This window comes from Mesocricetus auratus, unplaced genomic scaffold, assembly GCF_017639785.1.
Source record: "Mesocricetus auratus isolate SY011 unplaced genomic scaffold, BCM_Maur_2.0 Super-Scaffold_100008, whole genome shotgun sequence".
Taxonomy (NCBI): domain Eukaryota; kingdom Metazoa; phylum Chordata; class Mammalia; order Rodentia; family Cricetidae; genus Mesocricetus; species Mesocricetus auratus.
This window is the reverse complement of record NW_024429192.1, coordinates 33,298,390-33,321,058: the sequence shown is the minus strand read 5'-3', so window position 1 is coordinate 33,321,058 and position 22,669 is coordinate 33,298,390. Positions and strand designations below refer to the sequence as shown.

The following is a 22,669-nucleotide window of genomic DNA, read 5'->3' as shown; positions in this document are numbered from 1 at the left end:
AGTTTTAATTTTTGAGGGACATCATGACATGAAGGATGGAATTCTGTGTCTGCTACAGAGAGCAAAGATGCACAGCTCCCAAACTGGCACATATAACATCCTTTAGTTTCTTTCAGTTTCCATTCCTATATTTGCCTTTTTTATCTACCTAAAGAAAATATGAACAAAATAACATTTGTTTATAATAATAAAATTATGCATTTGTTTCAGTTTTATATATCTTATTTTGACAATACTTGGATGAAAATATGGCTTCAGAAACTCAAAGCTATTAGGTGAAATTGAGATATATAGATTTATTTGACAATGAGTTTTATAGCACAAGAATTAGAAAATTAGATTTTTCTTTACTCAAAACTTGAGTTGGAAAACTGAAATGAAAATAATGACTACCGAATGAATCAGTAGAAAATAGCTTCATCCAACATTTTTGAAGTCAGAATACAGGTATATTCTTGAATTTCAATCCTTTGGAACAATTTTTCTCAAGGGGCTTAGATGATGTATTACAGGCACATTGTGTCTGATCATCTAACTTAGAAAGGGACAGAAATTAGACTGTGTACATGGGCATGATTCAAAACACCCATTTTGTGCAAGTTAATGTAAGTAAATAAAAATTCCCCACAAGCCTCAGATTTCATTTGGTTCAGAGACAAATTCCTTAGCAAGTTATTCTTAAAAAACAAGAAAAATACTTTCTGTGTGTCTTATTTTTATTTCTGTTATGTGAAGAGACACCATGACCATGGCAACTTTTATGGTAGAAAACATTTAATTGGGTCTGACTTATAGTTTCAGAGGCTTAGTCCGTTATCATCATGGCAGGATATGGCAGGATGCAGGCACACGTGGTACTGGAGAAGGAGGTGAGGGATCTAGATCTCGTCTGCAGGCATCAGGAGGAAAAACTGTCACAAAATTTTGGGTTATAACTAGTCCGGCCCCAGAATCTACCCCATTTTTGAGATGCTGGAGCATTGGAGCTTGTGAAGGAATCTGACCCACAGACTCAAAACTGTGGGATCTCCACCACACAGGGCACCAGCAGGATATCCAGGAAGAGCTCTAGTGAGAGACCAACATGGACATTGTAGTAGAAACCAGAGGCCATTAACCAGATCAGTGACTTTGCAGTGAACACTTATAAGATATATGGACAAAGGGGCTAAGCGTGACTCGCTGTGTCACACCTCAGCTTCCAAAATGAGATTTTAAATCCCTCCTTCTTTTTCCTTTTTCTCTTAAATTTGGTTTTATTTAGGGGGGAGGCAGATGTGAAGGGATAGGGAAATGAATGGGATCAAGGACACATGGATATAAATGACACATAGAATACATAAAAACAAAGAGAAAAAACAAAATAATATAATAAAATTAATACACAAAGACAACAACAAACAAACAAACAAAAAACCCAAGTATGATGTACATGGAGAAGTTGCTGGCTGCTGTTTTACCTCACTGTAGCCTTGATTTAAATTAATAGTTCTCAGGTGCTTATGCCATAGCCAGGGAGGGCTGTAATTGTTTCCTCAGACAATGGCTCTGTTGCTGCTACTAAAGGTAGCTTTAATTAAATCTCTATAATTCTAATAAAAGTCAAGATTCAAAGTGTAGGGTGGAAGCCTGTGAGTTCAGACAGTTAGAGCAGCAACTGGATTACTTTCTTTGCTGGTGTCCCTGGAAGCTTCTCTCCTTCCATACCACCCCAACTAATACACCCACCTATACAGCTCTCTAACACTTCTTGTGGGCTAGTTGCTAATCCCAATCCTGCTTCCCTGAGCCTAGATTAATCTTATTTAATTAATAAAAATGCAACATATCTTTACAAAGTTAAATAAATTCAGCGTATGCAAAGGTAACACATCTTTGCCTAGCTAAGCAAATATTCCACAATAGGTGGCCATCTCACAGCATCCACTCATGTTAGTGTCGGTCCCTTAATAACGTCATATCTTGTTCAGTATGAATAGAATTGGGACTTTTTTGCGATTTCATGAAGTCTTTCTGAAATTAACATTTGTCTTCAGCTTAACTCCTTTTAGGCAGTTTTGCCAATGTCAAGGTGTAAAGGATAAGATGATATGATTAAATAACACTGTACATTTGGAGACTAATTAATGTTGGATTATAATAGGCTATTCAGTGAATGAGATTAGAAGAATAATGGTGAGGAAAGCAGAGTGTGATGAGCTAAAAAAACAGGTCTTGACAAATGCAGCTGCTCAGACTGGTTGGTTTCCATTAGACTTTTAAAATTATTATTTTCCATGTAGTTTTTTAATGGTGGAAAAGTCATCATACCATGTTTCTATGACAAATGACACTAATGGTAGAAGATTCAATTGCTTTTTTCTTTTTTTCTGAAAGTAAAACCAATCAGATGGTTGTTTTCTCCATAGTGACCCTTCAGTTCTGCAAGGCAGATAATCAGGAAATGCTCTCTGTCCATTTTAATATGAAATGCAAAAGCTTAGAAATCCCCTCTAAATAATTGAATGCAACCATTAGGAGCATAGCCAACCAGTCTCTTAATGGAGAGGTCATGAGGGACACTAGGCATAGAAGTTCTTTGAGAAGTCCAAGGAACATTTGGTGGTTTATAATTGATTTTCTGGGCAGATCTTTTTTTTTTCAAATAGTAATTATACGAACATCATTAATAATGGCTGTTGCAAGGGACTTAGCTTTACTCTTCAAGGCAAAAATTATATTTGGCTGAAGAAGCTTCATAATTATCTCTACTTATTTGCAATAGAATACAGATTTAGATTTTTTCCTCCTCATTTGAGAATCTAAGATACTTAAGTCTCCCTTCTGAGGAATGAGAATAATAACAGCAGAGCTGGGAAATGAAGAACTTACTACACACCACTCACTATGCGGGAAAGGCTGCAAGAGTTTTGCTTTAATAGTTTAACTCCCAGAGCATTTCATAGTAATTATTTTGTCTCTAGATTTTGAAGGTCTGATGCATCTTTTGAAGATGTTAAGTACCTCTCCAAATTAGGAAAGTAAGGCATTTTCTAAAGGAATCTTCTTTTATGAAGGCACATGCTGATTAACAATTAGAAAAGAAGAAGCAAACAGTATCACAGGGTTCAGAAAACTGGTTTCAGCAGCAGCAGCAGCAGCAACCTCTGTGTCCAGTCGTTTTGATTTATTATTTGAGGTGTATAAGGTTGCAATGCTGGCTACTTTTCTCTTTAGGTTGTATTTCTATATATTTGTTCATAAACATACACACGTATATATGTACATAACAGTGATAATCAGAGAAAAATGATGCTATCAACTCCAGGGTCAGTGAGCATTGGAGGGTTTCCAGGGAGTGTATCTGTAGCTGTATTTAATTTAAATTAAATTAAAATCATTAAAATGTATTAAGTATATCAGATTAAAAAGACCTAGATAAGAATATTTTTGGTAGTGATCTTTTTAAAATGTTCCTTTTCAAACACATATGTATGCATATGTTAAGAGAGAGAGAGAGATACAGAGACAGAGACATACATTTGGGAAGAGAGCAGGAGTGAGAATTTAAATACCTAAATGTCTTTTTTCTCTTGATTTTCTCATATATTTTCTATCCCTTCACTTCACTCTTCCTTTCTCTCATAGATACACATACAGGTTCATGATCTGATCTTTTGGCTAATATTGTCATATTACATGGTGACACATCATTCTATCAGTGCTTGAACTCACAGAGATCTGCCTGCCTCTGCCTTCTGAGTGCTGGGACTAAAGGCATGCACAACCAATGTCTGGCTCACACTTGTTTTTGATACAGTAACTGGTACTGATTTCCTACAAGGGAAAATGCATTATTTTTAAATGACTCTGAGACGGCATTTATTTTGGCTTATCTAATCACCTTTAGGGATTTTTATTTTATTGTTTATGCACTATCAACTATTATCCTAAGTACGTTTAATATCTGTGAATAATTGTAGATTGAAAAAAGATTTCTACTAACAAAGTTGGCTTGAACCATGTATAAAAATAGGGTATTTTGCTTTCATGGAATTCAGTGTACTTTAATCATTAAAATATGTTAAGGCTTTGCAAGATTCAAAGCAAAATAAATCTTCAGAGCTGAATACATGAAGATATTCTGTTGAACTTTTATAAATGCAGTATTGTGATTTGTTAGCTTGAAATTTTATTTGGGTTGCTTATTTCACTTATTTTAGAGACTGGAATTTTCCTCCATGTTTTGTAAACAACCTGACTCAGTATTTAGAAATAAATAAGATCTCTCTTGTAGGTGATATTATGTGGATTAACAGAAATTCTGAAAATAAGATTACTATCATTAAAATCCATTAAGTAGAGTTTAAAGGAAGTGGGTGAATATATAGCATTGCCTTCATTTGGAAGCCAAAGTGAAGTATCATGTGCTACCCCCAATAAGCCTGATGTAGTAAATGGCATCCAAGACTAGACCCCAAGATCCCAACTCCTAGATTTAGAGTTATAAGCAATCACTTATTATACCATGATTAGACACCATGACCAAGTTATTAAGGGCATTGCAGTCATTGTCTCGAATTCATGCTCTCAAGTATGATAAAACTATAGGTGAATTGATGAGGATCTCAACTGATTATCATGTAAATGAAATTGAAAGATCCTCAGCCCATGAGCCTTTATACAGCCCATTGGATCTTCAGTTAGAGTCACCTAGCTCAGGTACTTATGGATTCCTGATCCTCATATATTCTATGAGATAGACAATGCTGTCCTAATATGGCCAAGTTTTTTTTTTCAACAGATTGTATAACAATCTAATACAGAAGATTTGTAGATTCCCTAATCTAATACAGTAGATTTGGAAACACGGTATTAACCTTGTTTCAGTGTATATTCATAAAGGGGTGGCTTATGAAATCATACCATTGAATTGCCAGGGAAAGTTTGAAGAGCACTGACCTTACATCCAACATATTTGTACCACACAGGCTTCCACTATACCTGGATTTAGCTTACATACGCACACACATATTCATGTTAGAGGTTTTTTTGTTTGTTTTTTGTTTATTTTTTCCTCAATACATGTTTTTATTTAAATTAGAAACATGAATGCTTCACATGCCAATCCCAGCTCCCTCTCCCGCTCCACCTCCCTTGTCCCTCCACCAGCCCTCCCTAGCCACAACCAGTCCCCACATCATTCCCCAGAGAGAGTGAGGCCCTCCTTGTGGGGATTTCCAGAGTCTGTCATTTCATGCAGGGCAGGACCTAGACCCTTCCCTTTGTGTCCAGGCTGAGAGAGCATCCCTCTATTTGGATTGGGCTCCCAAAGTTCATTCATACGCCATGGTAAACACGGATCTGCTACCCAAGGCCCCAGTGATTTCTGAGGCCTCCTCACTGACACTGTATTCATGGGGTCTGGATCAGTCCCCTGTTGGCCTCTGTCATCAGTCTGGGGTTCAAGAGCTCCCCCTTGTCCTATCAGCTGTCTTTGTGGGTTTCACCAGCATGGTCTTGACCCCTTTGCTAATCACTCCTCCATCTCTGTCACTGGGTTCTAGGAGATCAGTTCAGTGTTTAGCTGTGGCTATCTGTCTGTGCTTCCATCAGTCCCTGGATGAAGGTTCTAGGATGGTATATAGGGTAGTCATCAACCCTATCATCAAGAAGGAGCTATTAGTATAGTCTTTCCACTATTGTTTAGTTTGCCAGTTGGTGTTATCCTTGTAGATCTCTGGAAATCTCACTATTGTCAGCTCTCTTCTTAAGCCTATAATGACTCCATCTATTATGGTATCTCGCATCCTGCTCTCCTCTATTCTTACCTTGACTCAACCTTCCTGCTCCCCCATGGCTTCTTCTTCCCTCCTCATATCCCCCTCTCTTTTTCCTGGTTCCCTCTCCCTTCCCCCAATGTTCCCAATCTTCTCAGGAGATCTTGGCTCATTCCTCTTCTCTGGGGTATCATGTATCTCTCTTGGGAACCTCCCTGTTTCCCATACTCACTGGCACTGGGATTGTAGGCTGACACTCCCCTGATCCATATCTAAAATCCATATATGAGTGAGTACATACCATGTTTGTCTTTTTTGTGACTGGGTTACCTCACTCAGGATGGTTTCTTCTAGTGCCGTCCATTTGCCTGCTAATTTCAGGTTTCCATTGTTTTTTTTTCTGCTAAATAGTACACCATTGTGTGAATTTTCTCTATCCACTCTTCAGTTGAGGGGCATCTAGGTGGCTTCTAGGTTCTGGCTATTACAAATAATGCTGCTATGAACATAGTGGAACAGACATCCTTGTTGTGTCAATGGGCATCTTTTGGGTAGTATATGCCTAAGAGTGGAATTTCTAGGTCTTGTGGTACACTTATGCTCATTTTCCTTAGTGGCTGTACAAGTTTGCACTGCCACCAGCAATGGACCAGCGTTCCCCTTTCTCCACATCCTCTCCAGCATAAACTGTCATTGGTATTTTATATTTTAGCCATTCTGACAAGAGTAAGATTATATAATTGCAAAGAAGTTTCACAATTCAAGAATATTTTTTAAAGATATAGTTTATCACTTATAGGATGTCTGTACTTCCACAGACTCTTAATTGGAGAGCCAGGCAGAGTACAGTGATGGAGAGAGGCGTACAATACTTGCCTGTCACACATTCTCCGCATATGTCCCTTTACCAAACTAAGACAGAGATGGAGAAAGGAAACCTAAGTAGGTAGAGAAGAAAAGGTAGGTGAAACACTTAGTAAAGTGTGAAATAATGGCAATGAAAAATTTGTTGAAGATAATTTCATATTTTGTAAACTATTCTTCTAGGTTAAAAACTTTAAAGGAAGAGTGAGGAACCTAAGCCAAAGTAAGTCTATGTTGATATTTGGATGTTTACTGTACAGGTAAAATTTTGAATAATAGTGAAATTATTTCCCATGTTAATTTTACAGAGTTATACATTTACTTATGTTTAATTTGTGAGAATATTTTTGTCTCATCTAAATGTCAATTGTTTTTCAGGTTTTAAGTGTTAATTCATATTTGAATAAAGTTGCTGATTTAAAATTAGAATATCATCAAATATTTATGTTAAAATTCTTTTTTTCTTTGTACTTTACTGAAATTCATTGAATGGTTATTAAATTATGAATCATAAAATACAAAGTAAAATTATCATTTATGCTTCTTTCTCAGTGATTTAGATGTCAACATATCTTTTTTTGTGGTTTTTTTTCTTTTTTTTCGAGACAGGGTTTCTCTGTATTGTTTTGGAGCCTGTCCTGGAACTCGCATGGTAGACCAGGCTTGGTCTCGAACTCACAGAGATCCCCTGCCTCTGCCTCCCGAGTGCTGGGATTAAAGGCGTGCGCCACCACCACCCCGGCCTCATAATGTCAAATTTACCTTGAAGTTTCTGACAATTTCTCTTAAATTTTGTATGTATGGCAAATTCTTATTTTTAAGTCTTTTTTATTTTTAAACATAAATTAGAAACAAGGTTGCTTCACATGTCAATCCCAGCTCCTTCTCCCTTTCCCCCCAACACCCTCCCACCAAACCCCAATCTCCCCTCACACAATTCCCACTCCTTTCCCCAGGGAGGGTGAGATTCTCCATCGGTTGGATCTATAGTCTGTCATTTCATCTAGGGTAGAGCGTAGGCCCTCCCCCAAGAGTCCAGGCTTTGATAGCATCTCTCATTGTGGGATGGGCACCCAAAGTCTATTTGTATGTCAAGGATAAATATTGATCTACTACCCAAGGCTCCATAGATTACATAGGCCTCCTCACTGACACTTACATTCAGGGGGTCTGGGTCTGTCCCATGCTGGATTCCCAGCCATCAGTCTGGGGTTCAAGAGCTCCCCCTTTGTTCAGGTCAGCTGTTTCTGTTGGTTAAACCAGCCCAGTCTTGATCCCTAATGCTCACCTGTCCTCCCTCTCTAACACTGGGAACAGTCAGTTACTGTTCATGTTTCCAGACTAGTGACTCTCTTGATTCCACATCATCTAAAGAACAGCAATAACTCTCCCGATAACCCTGCTTGTAGCTTTGGCAAGCAGCATTCTGTGTGAGCCATAAAAATTTATAGAGTCCCTGGGGGAACAGTAATCAAGCTGGTGTTGAATCTGATGCTAATGCCAATATTGGTCAATTATGAACACTAAGTGCATACTATGTATTCAGACATAATAGTCTGCGAATAAAAAGATTCATACTTAAAACTTTCATTTAATTCATTCCACATAAATACGTTATACAGTTGTACTACCTTTTCTTAACGGGTGAGGAATTTAAGGTTTGGGAAACTAAAAACTTTGTCACCTGGAAAATCAACTGTAAAAATCAGAATTTCAAGGCATGTCTGTTTGATTAAAGAATGAATGTCTTTGATTGTCAAGGAGTTAAAAAGATATTTAAAAATAGTGTAGTATGTCAATTTCATGTTGGCTGTCAGAGATTTCAGCAAAAAGAGTTTTAAAGACTTATCTAAGGTCTGCAAGGATATGTCATTATCTAAGTCATTGAACTAGCCAGTTAGTTTTTCAATTGGTTTATAATTGGAAGCCATAATTTTTTGTTTACATGTGTTAAAGTGCTTCATTTCATAAATGTCAATGGCAATCACTGAAAGAAGCATCAAATAGTAAATGAAATACAAAAGAATAGAGACCAGAGTCACTTTGTATGTTCCATCAGTTTCTAAGTGCATATTTTTGACTGTCATGATTCAGTTTACATTTTAATACCTAGTTTAGTCATTCAACTTCACTCAAGATCAGGAAAGTATTTTCCTTGATTACAAAAATTCAACTATTTTAGTGTTACCTCATTTAAAATTTTTTATCTGTAATTTGTTTAGAGAAAGAGTGGAGGGATGGGAATGGATATTGACCTTGCTGCAAACAAGAGTTTCTCTGTTTTTTTTTCTTTTCCAATGTGGCAAGATTCCTTACTTTGAATAACTACAAACAGTAGGTATTAGAGTTCCTTTTATAGCTGAAATCTGTGAATCGACTCAGACAGGGCAGGCCTATAGCAGTTCACATATTTCTTCAAGGATATTTTCATTACACCATGCTGTCTTAAAAATATATGAACATATTAAAAGATGTACTTAAAATGCAGTTTAAATACACAAAACATATACATCATGTTTACACACCCCATGCATACACATATGTACCCCCCGTATTACCTTTCCACCCCTAAAAGCATACACATACTCCTCACACACTATCACAAAGGCATTCATTGGAAAAGGGTATTTCCAATGTAGAAACCCCTTTACAATTGTGATTGGCTACCAAGAAAATATGCTACTGTACATGACTTTCTCTGTGGTCTATTTTATCTGCTATAATTCTTTAAGGAACCAGTGCAACTCTGGAAATAGGTCCATAACCTCTTAAACGAATTCTCTCAAAACTTCGTGTGGCTTTCATATAATCGTTGGTTTTAAACTCAGGAAAATAAATGTTTCTTTGTTCAGTATAGAGATTTACTTACTAAGTATCTGATTAATGATAGGTGCAAAGGAGCATCAGAGAACAAATTACAGAATTGGTAATTATACTTTTATTTCTAGTTACAAATAGTATTGGCTCTCAATAGCCAAAAGCATTGTTATATTTTTGAACTGCAGTTGAAATGAACCAATCTTTCTAATTAGACAATGACAATGACTCAGTTAACGCGTTAGTAAACCCAGTATGGAAAACGGTTGGTGTCAGGACAGCTCAGTTGCTAGTAGTACTGGTGGCTCTTCCAGAAGATTTGTGTTCAATTCACGGCACTAACAAGGCAGTTCTCAATCCTCTGTAACTCCAGTTTCAGACAATCCAATGCTCACACAGACATACATGTAGACAAAATACCCATATACTTATAGAAGAAAACTTACAAAAACTTCTAAGCATTAGGTAATACAATCCATATCAGTGGTTTTCAACCTTTCTAACGCTGTGGCCCCCAACCATAAGATTATTTTTGTTCCTACTTCATAACTATAATTTTGTTACTGTTATCAATTTTAATGTGAATATTTGATATGTGACCCTTGTGAAAGTGTCAGCTGACCACTTCCCCACCAAAGGGGTTATGATCCTACAGGTGGAAAACTACGGGTCTAGATAGTTTCACTTTTAGTTTTATATAAAAAGTCTAAAACAGGTAAGAGACATGGTAGCCTTTATCCTTTTCTTAGAATACAAAGATGCTTGTCTTATATATTTGAATTTACAAAGCAACATTATATTTCCATAAATTATTTGAAGACTATAATTTAATTTGTGATAATGTTACAGCAAACAATTAAACAGAAAACCCCATCCCCTAGGAGATCTGTTTCCATTTTCCTAATGTAGATCTGAAATTTAGAGGACATTTGTATAGTTTGTATCTGTGATCTTCTTATTCCTTAGAAAAATTATTCCAAAGAATGAAAATGCAACAGGAACAAAATTTTGGACCTCGTAAAACTGATTTTTTAAAAAAAAAAACAAACCCACGATTTCTGGTGTACATTAGTGTAAGAACTTCATTTGGATATTTCTTGTACTTTCTCTGTCATTCACAGCCACTGAAAAGTCTATTCTAGTCATCAAAGTGGTGTGGGACTGCATTGTTTTCTTTCTTTCATACTAAGGAATCTTCAAGAAGAAGTGAAAATCCTTATTCTTATTGCCTATGCCCATGCACAAAAAATAGTGCATAGTGGAAATAAAAAAGTTATACAAGGATGAAATGACAGAATTAGAAAATGACATGTTTTATTTTAACCCCATCAATCAAAAAACAACAAAACCCAGAATTCATGTAAGGGACAAGAAGCATTTTACAAAGTATGTGTCTAGGGGTATGAAAAGAATTGATTATTACTTTATCATGTGTCATATGTAGCTTTTGAAGAGGTGAGATACAGCAGGTTAGCTGAAGTGTCATTAATATATATCCTGTGAAGCTGTATACAAGAAGTCTGCTCTACTATGACTCTGAGTCACTAATAGTGCCTTCTTTGATATAATAGACAGTATATTATTTCATTTTTCTAGGAAAATGGACCATATAAAATGATATTCATTATGTTTACAATCTTTAGTTTAGTCTAGAAATTTACATATCACTCTGTTTAAATCTATGGTACATTAAAATAAACATCCAGGGCATTTGAGAAATACTCCTGACTTCCTGTCTTTTGTTACAGAAGCACACATAATTAATGTTTCCTAACACATATTTTAAAACAGTAATGAAATTTATCCTGAGTACTTACATTAATTAGTTTTGTGTTTCCCTGTTTAGGATGTACTGTCTTCAAATGCAAATTATATGATATAACTTTTCTTTTTAAAAGTTTGTTCTTCAAACCAATGATCATGTAACTTTTTGAAATAGGAGAGATTTTAAACATAAAACAGCTGCCTCCAATTTTTTATCGTGTGTGTGTGTGTGTGTGTGTGTGTGTGTGTGTGTGTGTGTAGTCTCTAGCATAGTACACATGTTTTTTTAGTTTCTGTCCTGCCATGTTCACACTAGACAGATGCTGCTGTTGCTGAAGTTCCGGCATTAGCTACAGTCTTGTTACCATGAGAATCTATGTTCTAGGCACCACAGGGACTCCCTGGTTCACTAAGCTAGACAGGGCTTTGTGGAGAGTGTAATGTTTTCTACACAACATGGAAATTTGATAAGGAATTTCTATAATGAGAGTTTGTATCAGTGTGTTCCCTTGATGTTCATTTCTTTCAGGTAATGCTATTTTAATTAGTACCAAATGCTCATATCCAATTTCTCTACAATGGACATTGCAAATGAAATAGGAGGGGGAAAAGAATATAAAAGCTTTATTTACCAGTTCAAGAAATCTGATTTTATTAGAAACGTCAAGTTGTATTTGAAACTGATGTGGTATCCCATTTATCCAACTTTGCTTTAAGTTCTGATGTCATGTTAATTATGTAATATCTATAGTGATCTCAGTCACTAAATATAGCCATATCTGTTATTATGTATGTCCCAAAGGGTTGTGACGATTTTCCCTTTATCCATATTTAAATGAAATGAAGCAATAGATATGTAAATTCTCTAGAGGTACACAACTCACAACTTCAAGGATGATACCTGGACCAGTGTTGCTGGCATAGGTGTAACTTTAAAAGTGCAAAATCGCATCCTATTTCCAACACTTTTCTGCCAAACAAGATGAATCATAATCTGCATTTCAGCTAGTTCATTGTGTGAATAAAGGGCTTCTACTTCATTTTCATCCAGTGCTACTGTTCTTAAATCACTGTTCCATAATCACACCAGTTTAAATATAAGCTTACATTAAAGTTCACAAAAGAAATGAAGTAGGTGGCCAGAGAGGAAGGATGATGGAGAGGAAAAGGACTGTGCTTCTCTACCTAAGTAGTAAGAGGAACTTTCCTAGAAATGAAGACAAAACTTCATTGGAGTGAAAGAAATAAAATACAATAATAGTAAACATATATCATTTCAAAGGGATTTTAATGTTGATTATTTGTATAAGAACTGCTTCATTTAATTTTATAGAGGTGATGATGTATACTTACATACTGATTATATATCCTTTTATGTCAATACTGCTCATCTTCAGGTAATGAGACCATATAATAATAATAATTATTATTAATATTATTATTATTTATATCTGAACTACAGTTTTCCCTTCCTCTTCTGCTCCCATTCCCTCCTCTATAACACACCCCCATTTATTCTCCTCCATTTTTTTCCAGAAAATGGTGGATCTCCCATAGATATCAACTAAACATGGCATATCAAGTTACAATAAGGCTATGCACCTCCCCTTGTATTAAGGCTGGACAAGGCAATTCAATATAAGATAAAGGGTCACAAAAATAGACAACGGAGTCAGAGTCAACTGTTGCTTCTTCTTTTAGTAGTCCCACAAGAAGACCCATCTACACACTGTAACATATATGCAGAGTACCTAGGTCAGTCCCACAGAGGCTCCCTGATTGTTGGCTCAGCTTTTGAGAGCCCATATGAGCTCAGGTTAGTTCAGTGTGTGGGTTTTCTTGTGATGTCCTTTACCCCTCTTACTCCTATAATCCTTCCTCTCCCTCCTCTTCAGGATTACATGAGGTCTACCTAATGTTTGGCTGTGGGTCTCTGGATCTGTTTCCTTCAGTTGCTTAAGAAGCCTTTCTGATGACAATATGACAATTGAGATATGCAATAATCTATGAGTATAGCAGAATATATTAGAATCGTTTCACTGACATTTTTTGCCAGTCATGTTTTGTTCTAAACATGGGACTGGAAAACTTCTGTAAGGCAAAGAACACCATCAACAGGACAAAATGGCACTGCATAGAAACAGAAGAGATCTTTTCTCACCCGACATCTGACAGATGGCTAATTTCCAAAATATAGAAAGAACTCAAAAAAACTTAACAACAAACAAAATGACCCAATTGAAAATGAGGCACAGCTCTAAACAGAGAATTATCAAGAGAGGAAATCCAAATGGCTGAGAAGCACTTAAATATGTTCAAAGTCCTTCAGGGAAATGCAAATGAAAAAAAAACAAAAACAAACAAGCCTCTGAGATTTCATCTTACACTTGTCAGAATGCCTAATATCAAAATCACAAGTGACAACTCATACTGGAGAGGATGTGGAGCAAGGGAACACTCCTTCCCTGCTGGTGTGGATGCAAACTTGCAGAGCCACTTTGGAAAACAGTATTCCCAGTTTCAGAAAGTTGGAAATTGATCTGTGTCAAGACCTAGCTATACCACTCTTGGTTATATACCCAAAGGATGCTCAAACATATCATAGGGACACTTGCCCAACTGCATTCATAGCATCTGTATTCATACTAGCCTCAGCCTGGAAACTACGTAGATGTCCCTCAGTCAAAGAATTGATAAAGATAATGTGGTATATTTACACAATGCAGTACTACCCAGCTGTTAAAAGAGTAACGTAAAGAAATTTGCTGGCAAACGGATCTATAAATTTGAAGGAACTAGAAAAAAAAACATCCTGAGTGAGGTAACCCATGCCCAGAGAGACAAGCATGGTGTGTACTCACGTATAAGAGGATGTTATCTGTAAAGTAAAGGATAACGACAATTCACAGACTCAAAGAGGCTAGTTAGCAAGGAGGGGTAGTGCGGGCATATGAATCTCCCTGGAAAGGATTCTTAGAAAAGAAATAGTGGATGGATAGGTGAGGGGTGTTCAGTTACAGGGAGGATAGAAGGAGATACACCTGGAATTTTGGGTCATCTCTGCGATGAACTAGAATCCTAATGCTATGGAAACTCCCAGGAATCGAGGATTGTACCCTTGTAAAGACTCCTAGTAATGGGGGATACAGAGCCTGAACTGGCCATATTCTGTAACCAGGCAAGGTTTCCAGTGGAGGGATTTGGACACCAATCCAGCTACAAATTACTTGACTTACAATTTGTCCTGCCTACAAAGTACACTGGGGTAAATGTGGCATAGAAATTGTGGGAGTGGCCAACCCATGACTGGTCCTGCCTGAGACCCATACCATGAGAGGGAGACCACCCTTGAGGACCAAGAAACAGAGGTCAATTATATAATCTTTAAAAAAACAAAGGGTTATTTATTAAATGAGCACTTGCTCAAAAACCTACCTAGAGAAAATAAAATAACCAGAAATAAAGAAACAGGCATCATGTAGACTGCTGGGCTGTACGTGGCTTTCATAACAGATGTAAAAACCTAACCCTTAAGAGTGTCTTCTTCACCCCCCAAAAGAGGCAGCATCAAGTCACTCTTGGCTGGTACTAAGCATAGTTCCCATAATGATCACCTCTCTGCAGGACTTTTGCCTCTTCATAATATTGTTCTCCGGGTCATGAAGTTATATATTTTTAATTGGTGCTCTGAAGAGCTGTTTCTATGTTTGGATGAGGAAGAACAGTTACTTTCTTATAACATTGTATTCAGACACTTATTGATAATCTGGGTATGAGAAATGTTTCCTTTTTCACAAGATTTCCTAAACACAGTCAAAGCCTCCTGACTGGTCAAAATTAACAGGATTATTTCATGAAAAAAAATAATTACCCAGTCAGTATCTTTAAATACTGAATGTAAGAATAATGAACTATTGATGTTTGCAGGATGAGCTACCAGTTGGTAATTAGTGGAGCTGTGTAACACCATGGTAACACAGACATCCTTTATTGTTAACAATTTTGTATTAAAAAGGGCAATGGAGAGTATTCAGCCTTTGGCATCAGGGAAGCTACAAAATCAGCATCAGCAAAAGCCTGAATTTTCCACCTGTCCATTGTGATGCAGGAGAACCTGGTCACCCATAACAGCCACCTGCTGTTATGGTTATGATGAAGTTATTCAGTCTCCTTGGACTTGGTTTTTTATTTGTTAAATGTTAAACTAATGTATTTATTTCAAGGGGTTGTTAATATGATTTATTATTAACTATACCCAAACCCTTCAGACTACCTGTTATTTAAATGATCAGTAGTTAATATCTACTAACTATTGTCTACATGTTTGTTTCTGCTGTGGGGATAGAACAATAACAAAGACAAATCCTTTCCTGCATATACTTTCATTTTCAATACCAACAGGATCATTTCTCAGTATATGGAGTCTTGCTTATGAACATTCAGGATGCTATTGAAACACACAAACATTCTCTTTAATTTTTTAATTGCTGGATGCAATTTTACAGTGATTGAATGTTTTCTCAATTTCTAATAAATGAGATCTAAACAAAAAGACCATTTTCTCAATTCAGCTACAATGTGACAGAAAAGAAAACGCTGTCAGTCACGGATTCAAGTTGAGAGCTGTAAACCAAATAATCTACAATTTCAAAAGTTATATAGGCACAACAGAAAAATATATAAATAATTAAGGCTATTTTTGATAGGTACTGATTTTAAAGAATGCCCTGACTGTTTATAGGTTGAAATAGTAACCTCAAACAGCTGATAATAGGATGTCATTTCTTGGGGAAATTATTAGGTTATTCAGGTAGAAGCCTCATAAATGACACTTGCGATCCCAGTGAGCTACCTTGTCCCTCTATGATGAGAATACATGGGGAAAGGATGACTGCCTATGAAGCAGAGAGCAAGGTCCATAATACACTAAGTCTGCATATCCTGATGTTCTGACTCCAAACTTTACAAAACATACTCTAGCTGTCTATAAATCATACAGTTTATGGTACTAGATAGGAACACCTAAGTGCATTAAGAGAATCGGGAACACATATGAAAAGAGAAGAAAGAAAAGCAGAGAGAGGGGAGAGAGAGAGACAGAGAGAGACAGAGACAGACAGAGACAGAGAGAGACAGACAGAGACAGAGACACAGACAGAGACAGAGAGACAGAGAGGATAGAGTGAAACAGATGTGTGTGGTGTGGTGGGTGGATGTTTGTATGTGAGGGCTAATGTGAGCCAAATGTGCAAAGTGATAAGGAAGACAATAGAAGAACATTATGGTTCTAATGTTTGCCATGAAGGAGTATTGGAGGCACAATAAGGGAAAGGGACTTGTTGAAGAGTGTAATCTGTCCCTGGTGTGTGTACCGATTTAACACAATAAGCTACCCAAAGTATTAGTGCTGCGACACAAAGGTATGTTCATTGCCCTCTTCAAATTTTTCTCCTTCCTTTCTTCAATCATGGCATATCTGCCCTCTGGAAGTTGCAGCATTCAGATCCCATCTTAGAGGTATTGACAGGCCATTGCAATTCTGATATATATATATATATATATATATATATATACATATATATATATATATATGTCACCAGGATGAGTACTTCAAACATGGAAATAGAGGTGAAATAATCGTATGATGGCCAGAGGATGAAATAGATTGGACACATAAGAGAAGAAAAGAACTAGTTTGCTGTAAATAGGACATTAAGGAGATTGAGTGAATGTACAAAAGGAAAAGATAGCAAGGGGTGGAAGGTTCTAAGGGATTTACTAGGTGATTGTGTTCTGAATTGTGATGGCAATGTGAACAGAAAGGCCATTATGATAAAGTAACAGAAGAAAAAAGAGGAAGAATGCATTGGAAACTGAAGGAAAGGCCATTCTTATTACAAACTAGCAAAGAACTTGGCTGAATTATGTTCGTGCCCATGGCATGCAGAAAGCAGAATTTAAGAAGAGATGAATGTGAATATCTAGTGCATGAAATATATGAGCTATAAAGCTTTAGGGTTTTTTTGTGACTTCTTTTAGCTACATACTTTAAATTCATAAAAAGAAATGATAGAGAAGTAGAATTTACAATAAAAAGGGAAACAGAATTTAAGGACTTGAAGGATTCTCTCCTGCTCATATAGTAAAGAATGAAAAGCAGTTCAGCAGATGAAAGTAAGCAGGTGACCTTCTAATGGGAGATGATTATGGATAGAATGATGGCAGGAGCTGCACATCCGGAAGAATGACCCAATGGTTGGTTTGGTATGGAATAGAGCATGTGATCATTTATGACTTGAATTTTTGCATCATTTTCAGGTGAAGACTGATATGATGGGGGTAAATAACATTAAGGTAATATTACCAGACTCTCATGGTAGACTCTGCCTCTGGAGAAATATATATAAAAAAAGATTTGGGGAGTGTAGGAAAGTTTAAATATCTCTTTGTTTCTGATAAATTCTAGAAGTCTGTCATATTTTTATAGTAAACACAGGATAACATATGCACATTTTGTCTTAAGTAAAATAACAATTCTGTTTTCAATATTTTCAAAGTATTATGAGTCTAGTGCAAGGAATAAATCAGAAATGACCATGGAAAATATCATAATGGCAAATAATTGGGGAAGGGAAGCACACAAAAAAGAATTACAAATTTAATAACATAAAGGATGTTTATTATTTAGGAAACTATAATAATTGAGAATAATTCAAAAATAACAAAGTAAAAATTAGATAGGTTTTTAAGTAGAGTTGGTCTCACTAGATTATTACAAAATAAAACAGCTGACGTGAAAGACAACATTTAATAGATTTATCCTTTAAATCATCCTTTCTAAATTATGGCCGACTGTGACATTAAACTCATATCTCTGCTCTGCCCATTAATTTATATCATAGGAATTCAGTCTTGCTGTTCCTTCCCAACAGCATTTTAGACAACGTTAGGACAAGGAAACTATAAGTTGAAGACGTTATCAATTATTGCTATATTATAAACCTCCCTAGAGCAGGCCCTGAAAAACATGAGCATCTGGTACCTTCCAGTTTAATGTGGCATAAAACAAAATAAACCAATGAAGGAGTTATGAGCACAATGGGATGTCAGAGAGGAGTCAAGGATGCACTGATCATGGAATTAGGTCAAAGAGCAGCATGTCTTTCATCTAAACTACACAGTGATATACAATGTAAACACATGTGCAAGGATGCGTGTAAATTCAGAGTTTTAGCAATTGCTAAGTGAGACCTACTTTCTCGTAGTACTTGATCTCATAGTCCAGGACAGCGCCATTGGAGAAAGCAGGGGCTTGCCATGATAGGGCAAGGCTGTTCTGGGATGCCCAGTCCTTCCTCACCATCCCTATCAGAGAAGGTGCTGTAAGGAAAGGAAGAAAATAATTGATTAGCAGAGATAATTTTCAGTCTCTGAATACAAGCTATGTCTCTCCCAAAGCAAATGCAATATTTTACATACAGGATACCAACTGCCAATGCCAAATTAATATAAATCGGCTCAGAGTATCTTCCACTCAAGTCAATAAGGAATTCAAAGGCTTAGGAACACCATTAAGGAACATAGGAAACCCTCAGCTATTCCAAGACGAAAGCCAGAGCTCATTTGCCTCTAGCTCTGTCAAGGAGGCTGTTGTTGCTCAACCTAGGTTTTGTATGAGTTTTTAACAGGAGAGCTAGTGTTTTTGTCTCCTGTGTTTCATATAATCTATTATCTACTTTGGGAAACAAACGTGGTTACAAGAGCTTTTGGAAGCTTCTCAGGAGAACTGAGTAAAAGAAATACAGTACCAAAGTGCTGAGTGTTAATTTTGTGACATGATTTTCCAGAAGAGCTACTTAAAGTGACTTTAAAAGGCAACAGTTGAATTTAAGAAGTCACAAGGAAAGATCCATAGACATTACTTTTCTAATGACTTTGTGGCCAGAGTATGGCGTTCCATTCAGATATCGTTGTGCATAGGGAAGTGCAGTGCAACTTAATAATTCTCTTGCTGATACTGAGAAGTAGGACACCACAGTGTCCACAAGAAAAGGGAGGTGTGAGATCAACGAAGAAAAATAAGAATTCAAACAAACAACGCCCTTAGGAAATTGTGAAATTCTCCCAGTTCATTCTCAGAAATCTGTTTAATGTGTTAACAATAGGTGATGTAAGATTTAAAAACTGAATCATTGTGATATTTAAAACTTCTGATAAAAACTCGTTTTAATATTTTCCTTCTAAAGGTTGTCTTTGCAGCATAAGAAAATTATTTTTTTTAATTTATGACAGTTTTGATCCAGAGGGAATAAATACCAGAAAATATGTTTAAAATTCTGGTTGTTAGAAGAAAGCTAAGATTGGAGTAAAAATATGTTGGCCAAAATGATATGTAATTTAAAAGATTTTTATATTGTAAATGAAGATAGTATTAGATAATATAAAAATAAGAAAAGCACTCAGGAATTATTCAGTAGTTGAACTTAGATACATTCACTATTAAATTGATCCCCACGGGGAGTGTACTGATATCACATTACAGTTTATCATGTATTAAATGGTCATATATATATATATTATAAAGTCAAAGCAAATCATAAAAACTAGAAATGATCAACACAAATTTGAATGTACTTTTCATGTATACATGAATTTATCTATCGCTAATTTTTCAGCTTAATAACGCATTATGTTGCAATTAACATTGCACTTATTACATCTTGCTCTTAAGGGCAAGCATAAAATGGTTGTAAAAGATAAACTTTCAATTGCAAAAATAACATAATAAATGACTACTGAGTAAAATACACATGCCATTTTTCTATTCTAATCTTCCAGTCACAGATTAATGGTACATTACTTTAATTTTTAAAGTCTTACGTTATTAGTTTATGGAACAAACATTTCAAATTCTTTAATTACATAAATTTATCACTTTAAAGTCTACTTCATTGTCTGAAAGATGGCTTAGCTGATAAAGCACTTGCCTTCTGAATACAAAGACCTTCATTTGATTCCCAGACCATATTGTTTTAAGAAAGAGCCAGGAAAATGGTGAAATCCTAAACCACACAGCAGGGATTGTCGACACAGGAGGACTGTGGTGCTTACTAGCTAATCAGCCTAGTTGGGGAGTTCTGGACCTATAGGAGGTACTGTCTCAGAGGAGGTGGACAGCTATCCTGATCATGGCACCTGAGGTTGTCTTCTGGTCTCTGTATTTGTCTGTAATAATTATGAATACTTGATTATGTTGGTGTTTATCAAGTTTTTTCATTGTTGGATATGCAAATTTCTAATACTGTCCTCTCACAATACTCATTTATGAAAATTGTTTTCACATCATAATCCAACATCATAAGTTGGATTCTCACTTATTTTCCCTACTGTCTTTGATGTGTGTCCTCAAGTGATCTTACCACAGCTACCTGAGCAGCTGGAATTAGACATGCAGCCCCAGGGTCCTGCTGGTTAAATTTTTCATTGAAAAAAATTGCTTCACATAATTTGAACTTTCTGAACCATGTTGTGTATTAGCATAATGCTTCTGAAAATAGCTGCATCCATATACTTTAGACACAATTAATGAATGGAAGCAGAGGATGTGAGAAACTATTTATAGCTTACTACACTTATAATGCTGTATTTTCTACTTTCACAAAAGTCAGCATTGTAGAAAATTTCATCATAAAAAACTGCAATATACAAAGCTTCATGCATTTGTTTTGAATATATTTAATGAATTTATTGTTTGATGACCCAGGTTATGTAACATCTGTATCTAGAAGATAACATTGATAACACTGTATTAATTGTACTAGTAAATACAGAGCATATACACACATTCCTACACATCAAGAAAAATGATTTTATGAAAAAGAAGGACAACCCCTGATTTAACAAACTATAAAAATGATTCCTGAAAGTAGAGTCTTAACTCCTGATTTAAAAACACAATCAGATCTTGGAATGAACAGGCAGAAAAATGTCTTCTGGAATTTGTTACATCAGCAACTGTCAGAGCAACTTGGAGACTCAAGTGATGCTTTCTGATTGAGAATTATATATTCAAGACAGTTTTGCAAAGAGTCGTGTTTCTGGTATAGCTCCTTGCTTAAAACTTCAAACTGTTAGTTTTGATCTTCAAAAATGATTATTGAATGGATTACTGTTACTGCTCTGGTTGTTGCTGTGAATCTGGAAGAATGAATCCTAAATGTGAGGTGGACTATAGTCTCACCCAGTAGCCAATTTTAATCAGAGCATCAGACAATTTATACTCTTGGGTTAAGAAGAATCACATGAATAAGATGTTCCATCACAAGGACAAGCCACACATGTCAAAAATGTGTTTCCACAGAAGCATATGAATAGCAACAGCAAAAGTAAACTTACTCCCATCTACTACACCAAGGATGAGCATGGAAATGCATTTCAGGGATAATTCTGTGTTTTCAGTGAAACTGAAGTCACAAGACTCTTGCCTTGTTTTCTCACAAGTGCTTCAGAATTTTCCTCACCTGACTCCATTCTTGGACTATGTTCTGACTGATTAGCATGTTCTTGAGAACGGTTTTAATGCAAAACTTTCTGATTACTACATTTACTGAATAACAAATCATTTGTCAAGTACTATGTAACAATTATGTAATAATTAGCTAACAAAAGAGCTTATTCACAAATACATGAACACTATTTGCTTAAGTTTATGCAGAGACTTAATTTGCTCCTAATTAGGAGTTAGCCACTTTTTGCTAAAATGGTTACCTGTGACCCTGTAAATTCTCTTATCCAGCTCTCATTCCTTTATGGGATGCAGAACATTCATATCTTTAAGATAAAGGACTGAAGCTGGGAGGACTCTTGCAATTTTGGAAAGATATTTGAAAATAAGTTTCAATATCAGATGTCAGGTAAGAATTTGAATATTAACATTATTGCTGTGAATTTCTCTTAACCTTCACTCTAATTTAGCATAAAACATTCAAAAGTAAAATCCATGTTCAAAACCCCAAGCAAAGAGTGAAACAATGTCACAAATAATCTTATTAACTTGGGCTGTTATTTTACATATACTGCAATTCAAAACCAAACTATGGATAATTACAAATAAGTGTTACACTGTCAATTTTATTAAGATTTATGATATATCTCATGTGATAGTGTATATATAATGCATATGTGTTAACTGAAAAATATAGCTTTAATTTGAAGGTATAATGGCATTTTAAAATTATATTTAATATTATTAATTCCCATTCACCTATTTATCATATTGCTGAAAATAATATTTATTCATTTCGATGTGTGTACAAGCAATTGCTTGTTGGTGTTGTGTGTGTATGCATGTCTATGTGTATATGCAAGTTTTTTTAACAAAGATTGTTTTATTTTATTTTTATATATTTTTAATTTATAAATTTAAATTTAAATTAGAAACAAGGTTGCTTCACATGTCAATTCCA

At 35.8% G+C, this 22,669-nt stretch overlaps 1 protein-coding gene across 2 annotated transcripts in view; it reads right to left on the bottom strand.

The window, feature by feature from the left end:
- Epha6 (EPH receptor A6) overlaps positions 1-22,669 on the bottom strand; it is an 863,593-nt gene that overhangs the window by 366,134 nt on the left and 474,790 nt on the right. For both annotated transcript variants that reach the window (XM_040750609.1, XM_040750610.1), the window contains one exon: positions 18,460-18,584. In XM_040750609.1, the coding sequence (XP_040606543.1) occupies positions 18,460-18,584 (125 nt within the window). The remainder of the gene's footprint in view (positions 1-18,459; positions 18,585-22,669) is intronic.